A 16,374-nucleotide genomic window follows, 5' to 3' on the forward strand; every position below is an offset into this window, starting at 1 on the left:
CTTAGTTTGGACAGCACCTTGTCTGCAAGCCTCCCCTGAGCTCTGGGGTGCACTAGGGGCTTCCTTCGGGGCCCCTCCATAGGGCAGCGGTCAGACTTGTCATCATTGGCCAGTCGGTCTCCCTAGCCTGACTGGGGCAGGCGGCGGCTCTCAAGCATCTCTCCGCCATCGGCACCAGAGCCTGGCTGAGACTGGCTACTGGGCGAGCAGAGGTCCAAAGGCCCTGGTGTTCCCAGTGCCGACCTGGGGTCCTGCCCCTCAGGGCATCGTCCCTGCTCTCCCCACACACTGTCAGCAGAAGGGGACCCGTGGAGTAAGAAATGACACGCGTTTCTAAGAAGCAGCTTTGCACTGTTACAACTTATAATACATCGTCCTTTATTTTTCCAGGCTTCCCTGGCTCCGACATGACATTGTACTGATAAGAAAAGTGGGGGTTTCCAGTTGCCAGGCTCAAACTGCTAGATGGAAGGAAGCATATTAGGTGCTGACATTTCCCCTTCCCTGGCCAAGCCGGACTGGTGAGAAGCCGGGTGCAGGACAGGGGGTGGCGTGTTACGGGGCTGGAAGGAAGCTGAGTGACGCAGACTCACGGATGTGGACATCTAGGACACACACAAAGACACAGCTCCACAGAAGACTTGGAAACAGACGTGGGTGACACCTCATAGGGTTTCCTACGCCTCTCGACGCGCTTTACAAACACTCTGTGATAGGTACCGCACCTTACCCCACGCCTAATGGCAGACATGACACCTTTCAGTTGGGGACTGTTGGCCTTTGCTGCGGGATGCACTGCTGACCTGGCAGACCAGGCAGCACCTCCCGTCCTTCTCTCCCCAAGTGTCAGGGGGTGTCTGTCTCAGGCCCACACACGAGGCATCGATCATTCCCGGTGTTTGTGTTCTGCTGTGGGAAGGTAGCACACCACTGGTTACGTCACCAAAAGCCACATTGGGTATCGGGCTGGGCACAAGGAATTCTTTATTTCGGGGCTTTGGCCATCAGAAGAGGTTTGTTTTCCTCTCTAAGACTTGGAAAGTAACAGCAAAGAAATAACGGTGGTGGCCGTACTTCACAAGTCCTTACAAACAGCATTCGTTGGGAAGGGGGTCTGCCTTTAAGGGTACCTGTGTGACAGGTACGGGAGGAAAAAAGCAAAAAGAAAACAGACAAGGGGTCCCACGTAGTAGAAACACCGAGAACCGAAACCACACAGATCCGAACAGTGGAGAATAAGGCTGGAAGCGCTCCCCTCAGTGGGACCAGAAAATTAAATTCTTTATATATGTCATCTTATGTTTCAGTAGGCTATACTTTTTAATAAAATAAAACCTTTTATGTTACTTTAAAGATATCATTTAGGCATCTAGGGGATGATTTGGAAGAAAAACGCAGTGCACGGAGGGTCCTAGAGGAAGGTACACTGTCAGGTTGACATCTGCCCCTAAAGAGAGACTTGTCACAAACGGCTGCAAAAATCGTGCACCCCAAGGCTGGCACAGCCCTGGGCACCCGGGCCTGCAGGCCCATGAGCCAGATGCCATCTGTATGCAAGGCTGTGCCTCCTGGGCTGAGCGGGTGGGTGGGGGCCGGTGGGCGCAGGAGCTCTGTGCCCACCCAGCAACGATTGTGTCAGCGCCTGTCGTTGACAAGTTTCCGCAAATCTCAGCCCCAGTCACCTCTGTGCCCTAAGGGCCTCGTGCGGGGGAGGCCGGGAAGGTGGGCTGTGGTTGTCTACACGTCCTTCCCTCTCCGCGGACGGCCACCTTGCAACATCTCCCTGATGCCAAGCACAGCGGGGGAGGAGGGGTGCAAAGCGAGGCACCTGGGCCCTGACCTACGGGCAGGAGTGTCCCCGGCTGCAACTGCTGTGGGACCTGTTCCCGCCCGGTCCCCAGCCCAGCCCTCCCCAGGCGCCCACCGCGTGGACACAGAGAAGCCAGAGCCAGTGCAATAGGAAGGGTCTGTGTGGTTCCCACTGGGGTCCGGGGCTTGGCCACCAGCACACGGGCTCAGGCATCCTGGCGGCATCAGAACAACAGGGCTTTCTTCTTGAGGTCATTCCTCTTCCAGAGGGCCAGGCGGTCAAACTCCTCCATACTCATCGCAAACACCTCCTGGAACTCCTCCGGAGACAAGTGTCTCTTCAAATAAAAAGGAAAACCCAGACGGGAGCAGTTAGCAACTGGGCAACGCACCACTGCGCCAGGGGAGGCAGGACTGGCAGCAGGCGAGGATGGGCTGCCACCCTCCGTGTGCCCGGGGCCCCGGCTCCCCAGATTCCCTCTGTATCCCCATCCTTCCCGCTTCGCAGGTGAAGGAACCAAGCCCAGAGGAGACAGACTTGCTTATCTCCCACTGCAGACCCAGGTCATGCCCACACCTGGGTCCCGGACTCGCACCTGCCTGGAAACATCTGAGGTTTCGGAAGATTTGCTTATGTGGTCACATTATTTCATTTGATTTTCAAGGTGCTGTCTGAGAGCAGGAGGTGGATGGTTTAGTACGCCCCCATTTCACAGACGAGGAAGCTGAGGTGTGGGAAGTGAACAAAGAAGCCAAGCAGGGCCCCAGCCTGAGTTCAGCTCTTCCCTCTTCCCCAGCCTCTGCTGTGTGATCAGGAACGAGCTTTTTGTCTGAGCCCCGCTCCTCATGTGGGGGCACACAGAGAGGCTGCACAGCGCGGTGGTCAAGGACCAACACCCCAGCCTCTGGGACACTGGGCGTGCCCGCTGGCCTCCTGGAGCCTCGGTCTACTTACCTGAATACTGGGGTCCCCGTGGTGCTCCCCCCGGAGTTGTAGGGATGGATGAGTCTATGCAGGTCGGCACTCAGAACAGGCCAGTGGGTGTCAGCCACTGAGCCGGTCAGAGCAGCCTCTGCAGAGCGTCCCCCCACCCCCGGGGCCCAGCCTCCCCCTGGCCTGTATCTGCTCCCGTCACCCGCACGTCTCTCTCTGTCAGGAGGCTCTGAGAAACTTCTCTGCATCCTTCCAGCCCGGGGCTCAGGTGGCTGCCTGTAGCCCTTCCCATCCAGCTTCCCAGGGAGAGGGAGGCTTTCTGCCTGCGTGTGTCCCCGCCCTGCCTGGGAGGGGCCCAGGGGAAGAACGGAAAGGAAGTTGGGGGTGGTCTGTGGCGGGAGGGGGTCTGGCTCTGGGTCCAGAGGATCTGGCTCAAATCCCCCCCTTCCCTACTTAGAAGTGTGGCTCTGCGTAGCCGTGTGGAAAACTGTCTGGCAGTTGTTCCATACATGAACAGAATTTCCACTTTCTAGGAATCCCACTCCCAGGTAGACCCCAAAGAATGGAAAACAGGGACTCAGAGACTTATACATCCATGGTCACAGCCGCGCTATCCACCAAGACCAGAAAGTGGAAGCAACCCGACCTCGGTCAGAGGACAATGGCTGCACCAAATGTGGCGGCACACAGCCTGGAATGTCCTTCAGTCACAAACGGCAGTGACGTCCTGACACCCGCTACAGCGTGGATGAGACCTGGAACACGGGGCCACGTGAAAGACACCAGACACAAAAGGACACATGTTGTGATCCCATTCACACGCAACATCCAGGGTGGGGGGACCAGAACCAGACTGGTGCTTGCCGGGGGCCAGTGGAGGGACAGGAATGAGGAATAACTGCTTCCAGGATGGGGGGTCTCTTCGGGGGTGATGAAAATGTTCTGGAACCAGACAGAGGTGGTGACTGCCCAGCCTTGTGAATGTACTAAATGCCACTGGATGGCACGCTTTAAAATGGTCAAAATGATGAATTTTACGTGAAGTTTACAATTAGAAAAAAAGAATTCTTGCACCAAAAAAGTGTGGTTTCCTTGACTTTAAAACACAACTACTCATACTGATGTTCAAGAGAGAAAACGCACGTGGAGACATTCGGTCAACTACGAAAAGCATAAACATCCATCATTCCTACTTGCGTCTTTCACAAATCATCGCCAAACCTGCTTTGGGTTTGGAGCCCACTTCCTGGAGGAGGGAACCCAAGAGACACTCCCTCACCCGCCTCCAGCCTTCTGCCGAGTCACCAAAGCCCCTCCTAATGGCACCTGGGCCTGGAGTCCTCCTGTACACATACACACAGGGACACACACACTCCACCAAGCTAGTCGCTGCCAGGAAGGGGCCATCAGCGGCCCGCTGCTATCTGGAATTTGAAAACAGGAAGAGAATCCTGCAGCTTGCCAGAAACAAACCATTTGCACGGTGTTGAAACTGGGGAGTCTTGGTGGCTGAGGAGTCACACCCAGCCCCCAGAGGTTCAGAATGGGTTCAGACCACAGCACCCGTCCAGATCACACTCTTCCCAGTTACTGTGGGACAATCAAGATGAGGAAAAAGAAGGAAAGGAACATTGTTTCCACTGTTACTCTATAAATATTGGGTGCCTGCGCGTGCCAGAGACACAGGTCATGGGGTGTGGGAGGGGGCAGGGGAGGGTGGCATCAGATATGAACAAGAGTAAGGCCACCGCCAGCGATGCCTGAAAATAGCCAGGTGGGAGGAGCGGCTGACCTGTCCTGGGGAAGGAGACAGGACCAGACCTTCAAAGAGATTCGCGGTTGGCTCTCTCTGTTTCTGCCCCTTGTGGGGTCTTCAGAGCCCCACTCAGGGATAGGCTGGGAGAGCCTGAGGCCGGCCCCCTGCGACCCTCAGCCGTCCTTACCCCGCAGATAGGGGTGTTGCCCCCACCTGCCCCCACCTGGTCCCACATTCCTGCTGCACTGGGGGCCCACTCCATTGCTGGGAAGGCACGACGGGTCGGGAGAGAGGGGGGACAGGAGGCCTCATGGGGTCCCAGCTGAGTTCCCAGTCCTGCAGGCTGTCACAGTTACCCAGGGTGCTTGTCAGATCTGAGAACTGCAGGGCCCCCGAAACCTATCAAGGCGGGCTTAGTGGCCCAGCGCCCAGGGCCAAGGAGCCTCCTTCCCAGAACAGCTGACGGCAGCTGGGTTTGGAAATACTCAGGCTAAGGGAAAGTTCTGGGGGTGGGCAGAGACCCCTCCAGCCCCCAGTCCTGTTTCCTCAGGTCCCGAGTGAGAACAGAGCTTGGCTGCCTGAGGACTGTGCGGGGGGGGGGGGGGGGGCGGGGGCAGGGGCATCTGTTCACCACTTCTGACTCTGTGTGCTCCTACGCATGCCCCCTCACCTGGCTGCGCCCCCATTGCCTCCTAGGTGAGAAGGGGCTGAGGGCCCCTGCTTGTGGCCGCTGGGAATTGGCACTGAAGGTGAACTTGCTCAAGGTCACGTGGCAGAACCACCCCCACGCCCCCCTCCAGGGCTCTTTTTGCCACCCCCACGTGCTTGCCATAGCAGGGAGGGGGGGTTCAGCTGACCCCATGGCCAGAGCCGGCTTTCTGACCAAGCCCCTGGCCCCTGGCTCCTGAAGGCTCCCCAGGAGGAAGGCGGCCTTACCCCCGCACGTCGAGGTGCCCGCCAAGGCCAGGCACCGCCCCGCTCCTTCCTGAGCTAGCAGGAAGGAAGCCCAGGGCGAGGTGACTTTCCAGAGGGGCAGTTCGGCCTCATTCTAGGACATCCCACACCTGGGGTGCACCGGTGTCCCCTAGGAGCGCCCCTGGGGAGGAAGCCATTTCTGCAGCATGGCAGGACTCACAGGTGTTGCCGGGGGTCTGCCTACAGGTGACCCTCCAGGGCAGTGTCGGGCAAAGACCTGCGGCCGGGACCAGACACCCCAGGCTTCCAGTCCTGGCTCCACCCCGGTGCTGAGGGCCGCGAGCTCAGCTGTGACGTCTGTGAAGTGGGAATAAGTGCGATGGTACCATCACCGTTCTGCTTGGAGGGCCAGCCTCTCCTCACCCACCCAGGGGCTCCTGCTCACTCAGGCCTGGGCCGGACCCCAGCTCCTCCGGGAAACCTCTCCTGAGGCCCCTCAGCCCAGGGCCCGCGCCCGCAAGTCTCCTCTCCATGGTGTAACCACTCACATCACGGCCAGTTTCAAGCTGTCAACGTGACGTCACTGAGTGCAGACATGGGAAGAGATGCCCAGTGGCACACGGTTCTAGAACATTCTACCACACGGACACAATAGGTGCACGTAACCCCGGAAGCGTAGGTGGAGCTAAAACGTAGAGGGTGTGTGTGTGTGGGGGGAAGTTTTGAGTATTTATTCCTTTGCTTTCGATAATATTGATTCCATCCTAAGTTGACAAATTGCTTTTTCAGGATGGCTGGGTTTAATAGCAGGGTGCAAAATTTCTGAAAATTTAACAGCAGCTCCAGCAGCCGCCAAACTGTGAGCTGTACCGTGCCTTCCTCAATAACGGGGACAGGACAGAAATGGGGCCTCACCACCTCTGTGCCCAGGAACCAGCACAGGGTGCGCAGTGGCACGCGAGTGGGTTGGAGGCTTCTGCAGAGAAGGGATGCGAAGCGCTGTGCTCCACGCATGCTCCCAAGCCTCTCCTTGGTTCACCTGTGGGACATGCAGCAGGCCAGGCCGCCCCCACCCCACAGAGATCTCACACCTGATGGGGAGGCGGGTCAGAAAGCAGGTGAGTCCATTTACAGGTTGTGGGACCTGGGATGACCCAGGAAGGCTTGGCAGAGATGCCGGGACCTGCAGAAACAAATCTCTGACGTACCTTTGTAACCTGGATCGCTTGGCAAAGGTTTCCTGAACATACAACACCGCAAGAGCTCATCAAAGGAATGTTAGCTGATAACCAAAGGGAACGTACAATGCTGTGCCAGACCCCGCTTCACAGGGGCCTCTACATGTTCTGGAACATGCCGGACTCTTGGGCACCCCGGGCCTGCAATGCTCTTTCTCCCACTGTACAGACTGGCTTCTCCTCATACTCCTCATATTCCTGTCCCAGATCAAATGTCCCCTCCTCTGGGGGGCCCTCCTGGATTGCCCTAGCCACGCGGGCCCTGGGGCCACGTCCCGCCATGGCCCTCAGTGCCGAATCAGGGCTGACCTCGTCCGACTCCCAGCTCCATGAGGGCGGGCATGGGCCTGTGTGTTTACCTTCCCCCAGGGACAACCTGTGTTATCTAGGTGCACCCTGAATCTAAATCTATGCTCTCCCTTTCCCGGTCATGCTGCCTCCCAGCCTCCGCCCCCCTCCATCGGGGCTGAGGGCTGATCCCACCTGCCTGCCCTAGTCTCCACTGCAGCTCCTCTCCCTCCCCACCCTCTACCCCTGCAATCCCCGCCACGTGGCCTGGCCCCCAGGACTGCCCATGTTTGTCCTTGCCTCGGCCTGGGAGGCCCCTGGATTCCTGGCTGCCGGTGCAGACCCACGTCAGACACACCTACACCGCCAGCCAGCCGGGAATCCTGTACCGTCACCGTCAGTCTATCAGGTTCTCATCAGACCGGTCGGATGAGTTTGAACAAAGGAGGTTCTTCTTTAACTGCGGGGTCCGTCTTTTTCAGGCACATTCCACAGACTTGTTGCTTGAGCAAACTCGGGTGTGCAGGCGGCCTCGGGGTCGCGAGGAGGCCGCTCCGGAAAACACGAGTTCCACTGCTTCTGGGCAGCAGCACACAGGGCTGGTGTTGAATCAAAGAGGACCCTCGAGTGGCCCCAGGGACACTGTCTCCAGGCCTCAGGCCAGACAAAAAGCTCCTTTCACACCTGTTCAGCCGCACCCTTTGCTCTCTGTGATCATGTCATGTCAGCCTGGCCAGGCCATGGTGCCCAGCTGTTTGGCAAGCACTCGTCTAGGGGTGGCTGGGACGGTCTTCTGCAGACGTGGCTAACATCTGCAGTCAGCTGACTTGAGGCAAAGAGGAGCCTTCAGAATGCAGGGCCCCGTCCAATCCACTGGAGGCCTTCAGAGCAAACACGGAGGCTTCCCGAGAAGTAGAAATTCTGCCTGTAAGTGTCGCTCCTGCCTGGGCTCCCGCCTGCCAGCCTGTCCTACAGATTCCAGATTTGCGAGTCCCACAGTTCCGTGAGCCATTTCCCAAAATACATTTCTCAATATAGGTCTATGTCTATCTGTCTACCTGCTTACCTACCTCTCTCCTGTTATTTGTTTCCCTGGAGGACCCCTGGCTGAAATACTTTGCTGCCTAAGGAACAGAATGTCTGCATGTGTGCGTCGGGAGGGGTTAGAACTTAATTTTGCAGCGTGCCCTTCATCCGGGAAGCCAGCGCAGCACCGAGCTTGCACTGAGCGCTGCCTAGGCCGCCTCCCAGCTCTGCCGCTCAGGGCACGGGCCCAGGACAGTCTTCGGGCTCCTCTGCCTCCTCTGCCTCCTCTGTAGTGACTCATCAGTGGTGACAAGCAAGGGTGCTAACGTGCCAAGTGCCTGGAACAACCTGCTGCTGCGTAGTCGACAGGGACACGTACTCGTTAAATAAGCCAAACACGATAAAGTCTCCACCATCCCACTTAGTCCCAGAATGGGGCATCCAAAGGCGGGTCCCATTCTCCTCCTAGCGGCCGAGCCTCCTGGCTGACGCCGCCCCCATTCACATGTGGCCACCTGGCTTTTCATTAAGTTCTTAGCAAACATGGTTTTGGCAATCCCATAGCACCCCGACCTCCACCCCTGTCCGTGGAAAGCATTTTGTAATCTAGTCACCCACCTGGCTCTCTCTCAGGCTGCGAAGGTGTGGTAAGGACGTGGATGAAATAGGTGAACTATGCACACACTGTTCCAGCTGGGCTCAGGGCAGGTGCTCCATGACTACTTCTCAACAACAAAATAAATGCTCAGACCACCCGGCAGGGCAGGCAGGGCGAGGCGTCAGGCTCAGAGAGGTCAGTAACCTGCTTGTGGCCACACAGCTAGACATGGAGACTGGATTCACACCCAGGTCGTCCTGCCCCTGGGGGCTCTCTCCCTCCACCAGCAGGCCACCCTTGGATGACAAGAGGCTGCCACATAAACAAAATGGTGGTGTCTTTTGGAGAGTGCTGGGCACCTGTGCAGGTGGTGGCCTCAGGCCACATGAGTCAGCCTGAGGACAGGCAAGGCTCCTTCCCCTCGAACTGGAAGCTCCCGGCACAGCCAACCCTCAGAGGGTAACTGGCAAATGCAGGAAGGGTCTGAGGTCCTCCAAGGCACGAGGTCCTCGGGACAGAGGCCGGCCAGGACAGAGTACGCAGGGTCCAGGAAGGGCGTTAGACGGGCCCCACGTGGGCCTCCCTGCGAGGTCTGCCTGCTTACTCTGCCCACTGGGATCACAGGAGTCATCCAGCCACCTTCTTTGTGACCACACTTCCAGAGTGACAGAGGACTGCCACACCTCCGCCAGAAGTCACCAGAACTTACTGAGCACCTACTGTGTGCTTCGGCCGCCTTTCACTTTACCAGGCTGAGTATTCTGAATTCTCTGGGCAGAACCTCATAGGTCAGAGCGTCAGTCATGGTCAGATCTGGGCTCGCCCTGCCCCCCTGAGTGACCACCCCCCCGCCCACCCTGGCAGCCCGGAGTCACGCCAGGTTTGTCCCTGCCCCTCCCCACACTGGCCGATCCATCACCAACTCCTGCCATCTTGACCTCCCAAATATTGCCTGAATTCACCATTTCTCACCTCGTCGTTGCCACTGCCCTGTCCAAGACGCCATCACTGCTTGCTCGGACAACCCAACTCCCTCCTGAGCAGTCTCCCTGCATCCACACAGCCAATCCAGCTCTCACAATGCAGCCCGGGCATTGGTATAAATGACAAACTTAACCATTTAGTCCCCAACTTAAAAGCTGGTGCTCATAGGCTTCACATGGCCCAGAGCCCTGCACGTCCTGGCCCATCCTCACCTTCACCTTGCTCTAGTACAGCCACCTGGGCCTTCTTACACTTCTTCCTTAAACAGCTCTTGTTTCCTCCTGCCCCAGGGCCTTTGCACGTGCAGTGTACCCTTCCTGGAATTCTCTCCATATCTGGCATCCCTCAGCTTGCAGGCGTACTGACTGTGCCCAGTTAACCTCTACCCAGCCTCCCGTCAGACAGTCTGTGAGAGCGGAGCTCCTGTTGCTTTGCTCACCCTGCATCCCTGGCATCCAGCTCAGGGCTCGCACACACTCACCCAACGACCAAAAGGCTCAGCGCAGCACGTTGGCGGTAGGACAGACAGCATGCCTTCACCCTTCTACGGAGCAGTCCTCCTTCCAGCAACTGACCCCCCCAGATATGCAGCAGGCACCACCAGCTATCCAACCAAACCATCCTTTCCTCTTGCTGGGCACACAGCCAACCCAGCCTGCCTTGCCCGTGGCTTTGCCATGTGACTGAGCTCAGCCAGTGGGGCGTGAGCGAAAGCCTAATCTGCCCCTGCACTGTCTGGCCTTTTGGACCGTCCCATGTGTGGAACAGGACACGGGACCACCATGAAGGGATGGGCAGATCCACAGGAACTGGTGTGGAAACCGTTCACGACAAATTGAAAAGAAACAGGCAGGTGTCCAGCTGTACAAACCCTGTGGGCCACTTATCCAAAGTGGGAGTCAGCGTCGCTGGGTGTTTGTACAGGAAGTGATTTTGGGAAGTGTGTCGCCCACGGTGCTATCAGGGGTTATGACTCAGTGGGGGAATTCCGTGAGATGTTTATGGTCTTCTTTGTATTTTTTTGGAGTTTTACAAGAGTTATGAATTGTTTTTATATCAAAAATAAAGCTCTCTTCCCTGAAATGAAAACATCAGGGTCCCTCCTCTCCTGCTGGGGCGGGGCCCCTCTCGAGCCCCTCCTGGCTCACATTCCAGCTCCCAGCCCCAAAGAATGTGGGACAGGCCCCATCGTGGTAACTTTTCCCGTTTGCGTCCTGGCTGTGCTGAGTCTTTGGGGGGAATGATGACAGAGAGACGCGCCCTGGGTGTGAGCTTGCAGATCTGAGTGATTAAACCCTTCCCCGGCCTCAGAGAGTTTTTAAAGAGGAGGTATTTACACATATTAGCCTCTTGATATTTGGCACCTTTCATTCTGTACTGTAGCAAAAAGAAATGACTGGGAGTCATTTAAAGTGCACCTAGTCCCCAGGGGAAACAGTAAGTCCCAGTGGGTTCCGGCCCCAAGGCCGCTGCGGTGCCAGGAGCCAGCAGCTTGTTCTGAGGTCCCCTCTGTGGGACAGCAGTTAGTCCACAGCACGCCTCGCCCCGTTAGGAACAAGGCCACACAACAGCCAGGAACCTCCTGACCGGGAGCTACCCAGCCAGAAGCAGCCCATTTTACAGTAGTGGCATTTGTACTGGGGACAGGACTGCACAATGGACAGGACTCAGCCTCAGTAGGAGCCAAAGAGTGTGTCGCTGCAGAGAGTGTGGGATCGTCATAGTGAGGCTGCCAGGGCCCCAGCACAAGACCATGGGGTGGGTGCCCCCTCCGCGAGAGGCGGCCCTGCTGGGTTCTGGGCCTACTCTGTGCACCCTGCTCTCTGGGCACCACCACAAGCCAGTGGCCCCCGCTCCCTGGGGCCCACACACCAGCCCCCCAGCAAGTCCTGCAGGACCCCCCTGAAGCCTTTGCTCACAGCTCCTTTGGTCTGGAAGGCCCTTCCACGCTCTCCCGTCTCTGCTGGTGACAGTCCTGTCCCTCCTTCCAGGGCCAGCTCAGAGCTTCCTCCCGAGCCTGGATGTGTTTACATGTCCACTCCTGCCTGAGCTATTGCCCGGGCAGGCAGTCCGGCAGGCTCTGGCGCTGGCCCGACGCGCAGTATGCCTCTTCTGCCCTCAGCACCTACTGTGTGCCCAGCCCTGGGACACGGATGGGGCAGGGTGGCCCCGGGCCTTCAGGAGCCTCCAGACCCCTGACTGCCAGTGAAATAGTCATGAAAAGGCGGTAAGACATTCAGGACACAGCTCAGGAGGAGAACTCCATTGTCTGGACCTGATTACTTCGTAGGACGATTGTGAGGCTTTATTAGGTTGGTGCAAAAGTAATTGCGGTTTAAAAGATTAAAAATAATAGCAAAACCCGCCATTACTTTTGCACCAACCTAATAGTACTGCACGTGGGCTCATACATAATAGGTGCTCAGAAAAGTGAGTTCTCCAACTCAACGACGTCATCCAAATACGACGCTGCGCTGACATCCTGTTGGGTCTTTTAAACATAAGCAGTTGACCCTTGCACAGCACGGGTTTGAGCTGTGCAGGTCCACTCATAGGCGGGCGCTTTTCAGTAAACACCCAGTCGGCTGTCTGTATCCCCGGGTTTCCCATCCCTGGATTCAACCAACCGCAGATGGAACCGCGGATGTGGAGGGCCGGCTGTGTATGTCGTTTCATGCCGTTTTATGTGAGGGGCTTGAGCACCTGCTGGGGAGGTGGGGTCTGGAACCACCTCCCCCACCCCCCAGCCCCGCAGACACCTAGTGACTGTAGTTAAGTTTGCGGGGAGTCAAAGTTATACTCGGATTCTGACTATGTGGGGGTCGGCACCCCCACCCTCACGCTATTCAAGGGTCAACTGTACTTGCTCTCCATGGATCAGTGTGTCATTGTAGAGCATGACAAGTCGTGACTCATGACGATTTTCTCACTGTCAGCACTCGGGGAAGGGACCAGTATGACTGAGCAAAGCACTGTTACGACCGTCCCTGCCTGAACCACCAATGGCTGTGGCGTCTTTGCACAGCTGCCTTTGTTGGGCACACAAGTGCCACAAGCACGTTCTCCAACTTCTGAAACAATGCGGGTCCTCGAGGCCGAGCCCTCACTGTGCCCCCCTCCGTCCCAGCAGGACACTCAGGAGCCAGGACTGCTGCCACCTGCAGAGACTCTCTCGGCCCGAACAACCCCCAGCCTCCCGGGGCCCCTGTTACCTCCAGTCTCGTCCGGTCCACGTCTCTGGGCAGTTTCACGCGAATCCGGTTTGTGACAATGAGGGCATCATAAGGGTAGATCTGTTGGGGGGAGAAGTCACGGGTTCACCCCAGGAAACGCACATGTGCCAGGACGAAAGCACTGAGCCCAGGCCAGGGGAGAGGTACATACTTGCATCTGCATCTGACACACATATTTCATAGAGAAAGCACAAAAGGAACTTTTAACCTGGGCAGGTGTGGCGACAGGAGGAGGTCAGCACAGGCGGGTGGCCCCTCTTACCTTGTATTCTGTAAGAGAAAGAGTGGAGACCACAGGTGGCCGTTTAGAAAGCATGGGAACTGGGCCCAAAGGTGGAAGCAGTCCTGTCTGGGGACACCCCCTCCCCAGCCCCTGTAGTCGGCTGGGCCATGCTGGTCACCCCGTCTGCCCAGCAGCCGCACTTGAGCCACAGGGGGAGGGGGCTCTAAGGGTCTCAGTGAGAAACCAAGGGCAGGAGGCGTGGTCAGGAGGCTGGAGCCAGACTGGGAGACGGATTTGGCACTGTCGTTTCTGGGGGTCTGGGCTACCCCGGGAGAGCAGCCTGCCTCGGTCTACCTCTCTGTGGAGTGGACATTCCAGGCAGACGTTTTGGGGGTGTTAGGGAGACTGATAGCCTCACTGGGGTCTAACCCCCCAGTCCCTTACTATCTTACCTTCTTAACCCTTTAGTTCCTCCTTTTAAATTACTGAGCTTCACACACTAGTGTTTAAAAGGTTTTCCCTCCAGATTAAAAGCATCTTGTTAAAAAAATAACAACGTATGAATAGGAGGCCTCGGTGAACACGCAGAATCCACAGAAGTAGAAATTCTAGAACCTAGGCCGCAAGCCTGTCTCCAGAGAGAGTTCCTGGCAGGGGGCCCAGGTGAGGGGAAGCCAGTCCCTGAATTTCCCAGTGTGCCATGCAGGATTCTGGACGTGCCAGCTCTGAGCTTGGGGACTTGCAGAACCCCTTAGAGGGAGCAGGCTGAGACACCCCCACACTCTGCCTTCCAGTGCAAACCCGCCCCCCTCCTGCCATCGCCTGGATGAGGGTATGAGAGAGCATTGCACGGGCTCGGGGCCAGCTCAGAGCTGGCAGAGCCCTCAGTCAAGCATCTGGCACCTGACCAGGGTCACGGCCAACCTCCTGGCAGGCAGCCCTCCTGATCGAAGTCATGCAGCCAGCGAGGGTGGGAGGGTTCGACCCAGCTTCGTTCGGCTCAGATCCATGGCCTTTTGCTGTGACTCTGCCTCCCTTTAGTGCCATGAAATGTACAGCGGGGGTTGGGTTGGCCTGTGCCCAGGCATGGGACGTTATTCCCATACAGATCTCTCCCCAAGAGACCGGAGTGACAAACAAGTCAGAACAGGGACTGATGGGAGAGAGGGAAGGCCTCAGGTAACATTAGAATAGAGGTAAACTGATCCTTGACTGGAAGAAGTGGGGAAATGGGCACCCCCCACCCCACACGGTTTGGAGCCTTCTGCCAGCTGGCCCTGGAGGGGGTGGTTTCAGAATGAGACTTGTGGGAACGTGTCAGTGACCCCTGGCCCCAGCCAGAGACCACAGGGGTCTCCGCTCCGTGTACCTCGCGTGCCCCAGCTGGCATCCGGGTCTGCTCCACAAGAGGCCAGATTGGCGTTCTGGAAGAGAAAGAGAGAGGGTGGCAGGAGGCAGGCTGCAGGGGCAGGCAGTGACGCCTGGGTCCTCTCCGCCTGGGTGGGGAGGGTGTCAGACCACCGTGCCTCGAGATGCCGGCTCTGGAAGGGGCATGCTGTGTTCAACCTGGCAGGTTTGCTCATACGCCTCCTGCTGCCTTCCAGGCGTCTGCTGGCCCTGCCTGCCCAGGCACCCCCATCGAACCACCTTTAAAGATGGCTCCCAGGTGCCTGGTCCCTGGGCTCTGCAGCTGGCATGGACCCCAGGAGAGGCTCACTAGGTGTGGGGCTCCAGCACAGTGGGAGGCCGTTCCATGGGGCCTCTGCTCCCCTCCAGACCCCGCCGTGCCCAGCTGTTCAGTGCCTAGTGTCTGTACGGCTTGGTGTGTCATGAGCACTCCACACAGAGTGGCTGCGACTGACGATACTGAGAGGGTGACACCCCGAGGGGACGTGGACCTGAGGGCCCCACCACCTGTCTCAGGTGCCTCCCTCACCTGCCCACAGCACCACCAGCCACCTTTACCATTTTAGTGCATCACGACCATGGATGTCTGGGTATCTTTCCCTTCTGCCCACCTGCAAATGCCACCCTGCAAACCTTCAGGAGGGTCCCCGCCTGCTAAGCACACACTGAGCCTTGCAGGAGTTTGTCCATCTCTCCACCTTTCAACTTCTACACCTGGGCGTTTGCGCCGAGGGCCAAACTCTGTCGTGGCCGTGTGTCCCCTGCCCACTGTGGACTGAGCTTCTTGAAGAAAGTGTTTTATTCGGGCCTGTATCCCCAGGACCTGGTACAGGTCCGACACAGGGTCAGGGCTGTCGTCCAGCTCTCCTGGAATTGCGTACAGGGGTCCAATTTCAAGGAGAGAGTTCTGCAGGTAAAGGGGAGGTGACATTCTTCACCCCCGGATTCCGTTACAGGAAAAAGTGCTTTCAGCACTAATTCATTGCAAGAGGTGATAAGTGAGGAGCTGGCCACAGTCCTAGAGAGTGTGGGGCAGGGAAGACCCCAGACAGCAGCAAGGACAAAGGCCCTCAACCCAAACAAGGGAAACTGAGGCGGCGAGGGGGGAAGCGTGTAAGTGCAGGGTTGCAGCCAGTCTTAGTGTGAACGTTTGGTATTTTGTTTATCATAGATCTTTTTTGCACTAATTTGGATTTTAAGAAACGCTGCATTAAAACATTTATCTTGGTTACTCAGTCTTTTGGTAGGTGCCTCACTCGCCTCACCTCGTCCCAGCCCTGGGGTCCCCCAGGCAAGGGTCTGCTCCCACCCAGTGACTCTTCATGACCTTTTACCTCCTCCACGGCACAACACAATGGTCCTTAGTTTCAAGGATACATTATGAGACATTTTTTCAGGACACAGACAAGCACCCGCAGGTATACCTATCCGGTCAGGGAATCTCAAAAAACCTGCCTCCTCCCACCTGTCTGTGGCACAGAAGAGAAATGCCGCCCCCTAGTGCCCACTGTCCTGCATCACAGGTAGTCCAAACTCCCGGGACACCAGCGCCACCTGGGGCAGTTGGACATCCACTTCCTAGCGGCAAAATCAGCGGAAGCTGGTCGGCCAGCGTGGGGACAAGATGGGAGCCTCCCAGGTGGGGCGTCGTGTGGGTGGAGGGGGGAGCACTGCGTCAGCCCAGAGCAGTGACAGAGCAGAGTCCCGGTTCTCTAGGTGCCAAGCAGGGCTAGGCTCTCAAGACCTCCCTGGTGCCGGGAGCCTTGATTGCTGCTCTTATGTGTGAAGTGGCAGGAGAGCAAAGTGGCCAGGGGGACTCCACAAAGGCTGTGCCAGCAGGCACCGCCATGGCTGATTCCCCTGCAGTTCTCAGCAGAGGGCCAGAGAATGTGAAAGAAACAAATTCCTGACCTCTCCCACTTGTTTAGCATTATGAGCTACCTGCTCTGCGGACACATTAACT

At 57.4% G+C, this 16,374-nt stretch overlaps 1 protein-coding gene across 23 annotated transcripts in view; it reads right to left on the reverse strand.

Annotated features, from left to right (window-relative positions):
* Positions 1–355: 355 nt before the first annotated feature.
* The window catches only part of ABLIM2 (actin binding LIM protein family member 2), a 124,765-nt gene continuing 108,746 nt past the window's right edge, over positions 356–16,374 (reverse strand). For 15 of the 23 annotated variants that reach the window (XM_033105460.1, XM_033105479.1, XM_033105478.1 and 12 more), the window contains 4 exons: positions 14,374–14,428; positions 13,044–13,051; positions 12,761–12,841; positions 356–2,147 (listed from right to left, as the gene is read on the reverse strand). In XM_033105460.1, the coding sequence (XP_032961351.1) occupies positions 2,034–2,147; positions 12,761–12,841; positions 13,044–13,051; positions 14,374–14,428 (258 nt within the window). In that variant the 3' untranslated portion in view covers positions 356–2,033. The remainder of the gene's footprint in view (positions 2,148–12,760; positions 12,842–13,043; positions 13,052–14,373; positions 14,429–16,374) is intronic. The other 8 variants (XM_033105481.1, XM_033105475.1, XM_033105474.1 and 5 more) reach the window with 2 other exon arrangements.

This window comes from Rhinolophus ferrumequinum, chromosome 5 (assembly GCF_004115265.2).
Source record: "Rhinolophus ferrumequinum isolate MPI-CBG mRhiFer1 chromosome 5, mRhiFer1_v1.p, whole genome shotgun sequence".
NCBI lineage: Eukaryota > Metazoa > Chordata > Mammalia > Chiroptera > Rhinolophidae > Rhinolophus > Rhinolophus ferrumequinum.